We start from the raw sequence: 3,995 nt of genomic DNA, 5'->3' as shown, positions 1-3,995 counted from the left end.
CCCCCTTTTTTTTTTTTTTTTTTTTTTTTCAATTCTTTTTTTCTTTTTATTCTGAGTGACCAGAAATACTGAGAACTTAAACAATGCATACTTTGGTTTCTTCTAAAAATTATAGCTGCTTAATTCAGCCTGTTGTATAGTTCAAAAATTACTGTGACAAGCGGTAGATATAGACAAGGAGCGCAAAGAAACAAAGAGATTTTGTTGGCTAGAGATTTTGCTGGTGTAGTGATTTACACACCAGCAATCTAACCACTGTCAGTTGGATTTTGTTTGCTTGGGTTGTTTGTTTTTTTTTAAGCCCTTGGTTTCAAAGAGATTTGAACAATATGTCCCTATGAGGAAGATTTTCAGACTGCTTACAGGAAGGTCCTCCTAAGCTTAAGGTGCAGCATGGGAAAAAGCACAGGGTTTTTGAGTTGTTTAAAAAAAAACCCAAAAAAACCGAACATGCAGGTAGAGGAGGCTGGTATCACGGGCTGATCAGCAGGAGGATCTTTTTGATACTGAGAGACAAGGCTGAGGCTGTGAAGTGCCTTGGAAGTAAAGGTAGGTAGCTTGTTTGATGCAAACAAGAACAGGGTGTAGTGGAGCAATGAGAGAGATATCAAAATTAAACACTGGGGTAACTTTGCAGCATTGTTCTGAGGGTGCAGACACAACAATTAAAGTGCTTCAAAATGTCACTGGTTGTGAACTGGTTTACAATCGTGAAGTTCTGTGGTAGTAACATCAGAGGGCTGAAAGGTGAGTATCAGGGGGGATGGGTGAGTTTGGACCCATGCTTTTTGGCTGTGTGGTTAATAGGGAATGAGGATGCAGCTGACTTAGTAAAATAGCTTTAAGTAAAAAGCTTATTGCTTTTCTCTTTTTTGTAAGTTGGGAGTAGAGCTCTGTCTACAGACCAGTGGCAGTTGGGGGTGGGGTGCAGAATGATGCAGTGAGGGATTCCAGGAGGACTGACCAGACCCATGTCACCAAAAGCTTGGTATCCAGTTATAACGGTGAACAGGTTCAAAATAATAATGCTTCTTTGCAGAGATGGCATTCATCAGCAGTTCTGCATAGTTGATCAGAGGAGTGCTGCCCATTGAAATAAGATGCAGCAAGAGCTGGAGCACATCGGTGGTCCCACACGGCTGTTTGCTGTGGCTCTGCCTACCCCTGACTTGTGAATAAAACCTAATCTTTCCAAGGGATAGCCCTGCAAACCAAAGCCCTGGTTTTGCTGTAACCACAGCGTACAGGCAAGCTGATGGTGCTGTCTCCAATGATTTTAAAAAGACAAATGAGGAATTATTCAAGATGTCTGGTTAGTTATGTTGATTCTTGACCTGTGGACTTGGCTTCTCTGAGATATCAGACAGGCAAAAGTTTTCAATTTAGACAGAAGGAGAAAGGTCTGAGGCAGGTAGAGAGGTGTTAGTTGAATTTGTATTTACCTATGAGATTATATAGAATTAAGGGATAGAGGAGACATGACCAAGGCCAAATTGCTGGAGCACCTAATCAGGCAGCTTGGAGGAAGAAGGAATCATTCAAAGGATGCCCTGAAAAAACTGATCAGAAAGATGGCAAGGAGAGAATAAAATTTCAAAGAGTGCTTGACTGCCGAAGGCAAGTAGTCGGTTATCAATCTGCCAGTTCAATTGAGTATTAAAAAGGTATTTTGAATTATAGGCATTATGATATAGAAGGGCAGCTTCTATTTTGTACCAAGTTTTCCTGTGTACCGTTGTCTTCACATGGAAACTTTTTTTTTTTTTTATATCAATTTATGTAGTTCAGTCGTGGCACAAGTGAGTTTGACCAAGTGCATATGCAGGTATATAAGGGACAAGCAAGAGTATCATTCTGGAAGGAAGTGGCTTTTTTGGAAATGACTAAAGATCATAAATATGTTAAGATTTTGTCAAGGTTGCAATAATAAATATTGTGTATTATGTATTTGTACAACTTGTGAATTTATTTTTAGTTCATATTTTATTATATAGTCTTAATATTTCTCATACTGAATTATGCTGTGCATTTTTATTTTCATTATTGCATGAAATATCATTCTGAAAACTTTGGTTTCCAGGATTTGAGGGATGAGAATAATGAATGACTGAAACTACTGCTTGATGTGTGGTTTTTTTGTTGTTTTTTTTGTTGCTTGTTTTTAGGTAACTGGGGGTTCCAGTGGAATTGGAAAATGTGTTGCTATTGAATGCTATAAGCAGGGTGCATTTATAACTCTCATTGCAAGAAATGAGGTATGTTATACAAGTTTACTAAAAAAAATGTGTCATGAAGCCATTAAAGTCCCGTTATGATTTTTTTTTTTTTTTTTTTTTTTAAGACAGTAATTAGTCATATTGTGTTTCTGGTAAACACTCACTAAAATCCATTAGTGTGTGTTTGTCCAAGCAATCTGGTTTAGTATCTTAAAAATGTTGACTACCTCCCCACACACACACACCTTTCTTGTTGCAGCTGTTGCTTTTAAGAGTGTGACATCTTTTCTTAGTGGGTGATGTCTTTCTTTATTTCCCCCATTTAAAAAGGTTTTGCTGCCTTTATGTCTTGTGGAATGCACTTGTACATTGCTCTTATTCATCAGAGAGAGCCCTGGTACAGCCTTGAGAATGGCATTAACTTTATTAATCATCTGCTTGCAGGGTTAATAGCAGAGTCCAAAAGATAGGATCTTCAATTTCTATATTGCCTCATGCAATATAGAATATATATCGATATAGAACAAACAGTATCACTTGTTCTGTGCTGTCTTGTACACTTAATACATTTTAGATTTAAAACATAAGAACGTAGAATTCTGAGAACACTGTCAGGCCTTTTAATCATCACTCAATCGTAAGAAAATATGAGAATTGTTAGTTTTTTGTTTTGTTGGGGTTTTTTGCTTGTTGAAACTAGCCAAATTTTTCATCAAAACACTTTAATGCAAAAAATCTTTCAGAAAATTTTTAATTTTGGTTACAATTACCCAGCTTTTCCTACTGTTTTTTTTTTTTTTTTTCAGTTCAATTTGGCAGATTTTTAACCAAAATATTCAATTATTCTGGAAGTGTAAACAAGTTTCTCAAGGAGGCAAATGGCATTTTTCAACCAACAGTTGTGCCTGGTAATCTGTATATAATTGAAAAAGTCCCTTTTACAGTCTTGAATACAGTTCACTAATTCTTACAGTGCTAAGATACTTGCAGAAAGTAAATAAAATTAAAAAAACAGAAAAACTGCCCCAATGTGGGGGCAAGCTGTGTGTGTACAATTACTGCAAGTGTTCAGCAGAATAATTTAGAGAATAGTATATAAACAATATTATACAAATCAGCATTAGCTCCCTAAAGTCTTCCTGTCTGTTACTGAATAAAATATTACTTGACACATTTGTTCTTAGTCCTAACAGCATAGTAAGGGCTTGAATGCTGGCATTAAGTCTCTAGAGAGTGTAAAAATCTGATGCTGTGACTTCTGAGAGCTTAATGAAGCTAACGGTTTTGATTTATAATTTTGTCCATGTTGATACACTAACAAGATCTAGTCATTTTAAATGTTATTATAATATGAAAGAATAATGCTTGAACTATGGTATTCATTTCAGAACAAGCTGTTGCAGACAAAGAAAGAAATAGAAAAATACTCTGTAAATGACAAACAGGTAAGCTTGTTGCTACCAGTAGCTACTCAAATGTTAGTGTCTGTCCTACATATAATTACACTTTTAAAAGGAAAACTCTTTGGGTCATGAAATATTAATTTTACAAATTTGAAAGATATTTTACCCAGCTAGATGTAAGTTCAGGCTTTTCACATCTTTGTTATCATTTGTCATTAACTATACTATGGAGAGGGTCCAGAGGAGGGCCACTTGCATGATCAGGGGACAGCAGGGCAGGCCCTATGAGGAGAGGCTACGGGACCTGAACCTGTTCAGCCTCCAAAAGAGAAGGCTGAGGGGGGATCTTGTGGCCTGTTATAAACTAGTCAGGGGG

The 3,995-nt window shown here is 36.7% G+C and overlaps 1 protein-coding gene across 1 annotated transcript in view; it reads left to right on the top strand.

Moving 5' to 3' along the window:
• Positions 1 to 3,995, top strand: part of KDSR (3-ketodihydrosphingosine reductase) — a 52,521-nt gene that overhangs the window by 15,144 nt on the left and 33,382 nt on the right. The window contains exons 2-3 of the mRNA XM_019521743.1: positions 2,166 to 2,255; positions 3,605 to 3,661. Coding sequence (XP_019377288.1) covers positions 2,166 to 2,255; positions 3,605 to 3,661 — 147 coding nt within the window. The remainder of the gene's footprint in view (positions 1 to 2,165; positions 2,256 to 3,604; positions 3,662 to 3,995) is intronic.

The sequence above is a fragment of the Gavialis gangeticus genome, unplaced genomic scaffold, assembly GCF_001723915.1.
Source record: "Gavialis gangeticus isolate Ggan-Ray unplaced genomic scaffold, GavGan_comp1, whole genome shotgun sequence".
In the NCBI taxonomy this organism is placed as follows: Eukaryota; Metazoa; Chordata; order Crocodylia; family Gavialidae; genus Gavialis; species Gavialis gangeticus.
The sequence above is the reverse complement of the archived record's forward strand: the minus strand, read 5'-3'. Positions and strand labels throughout refer to the sequence as shown.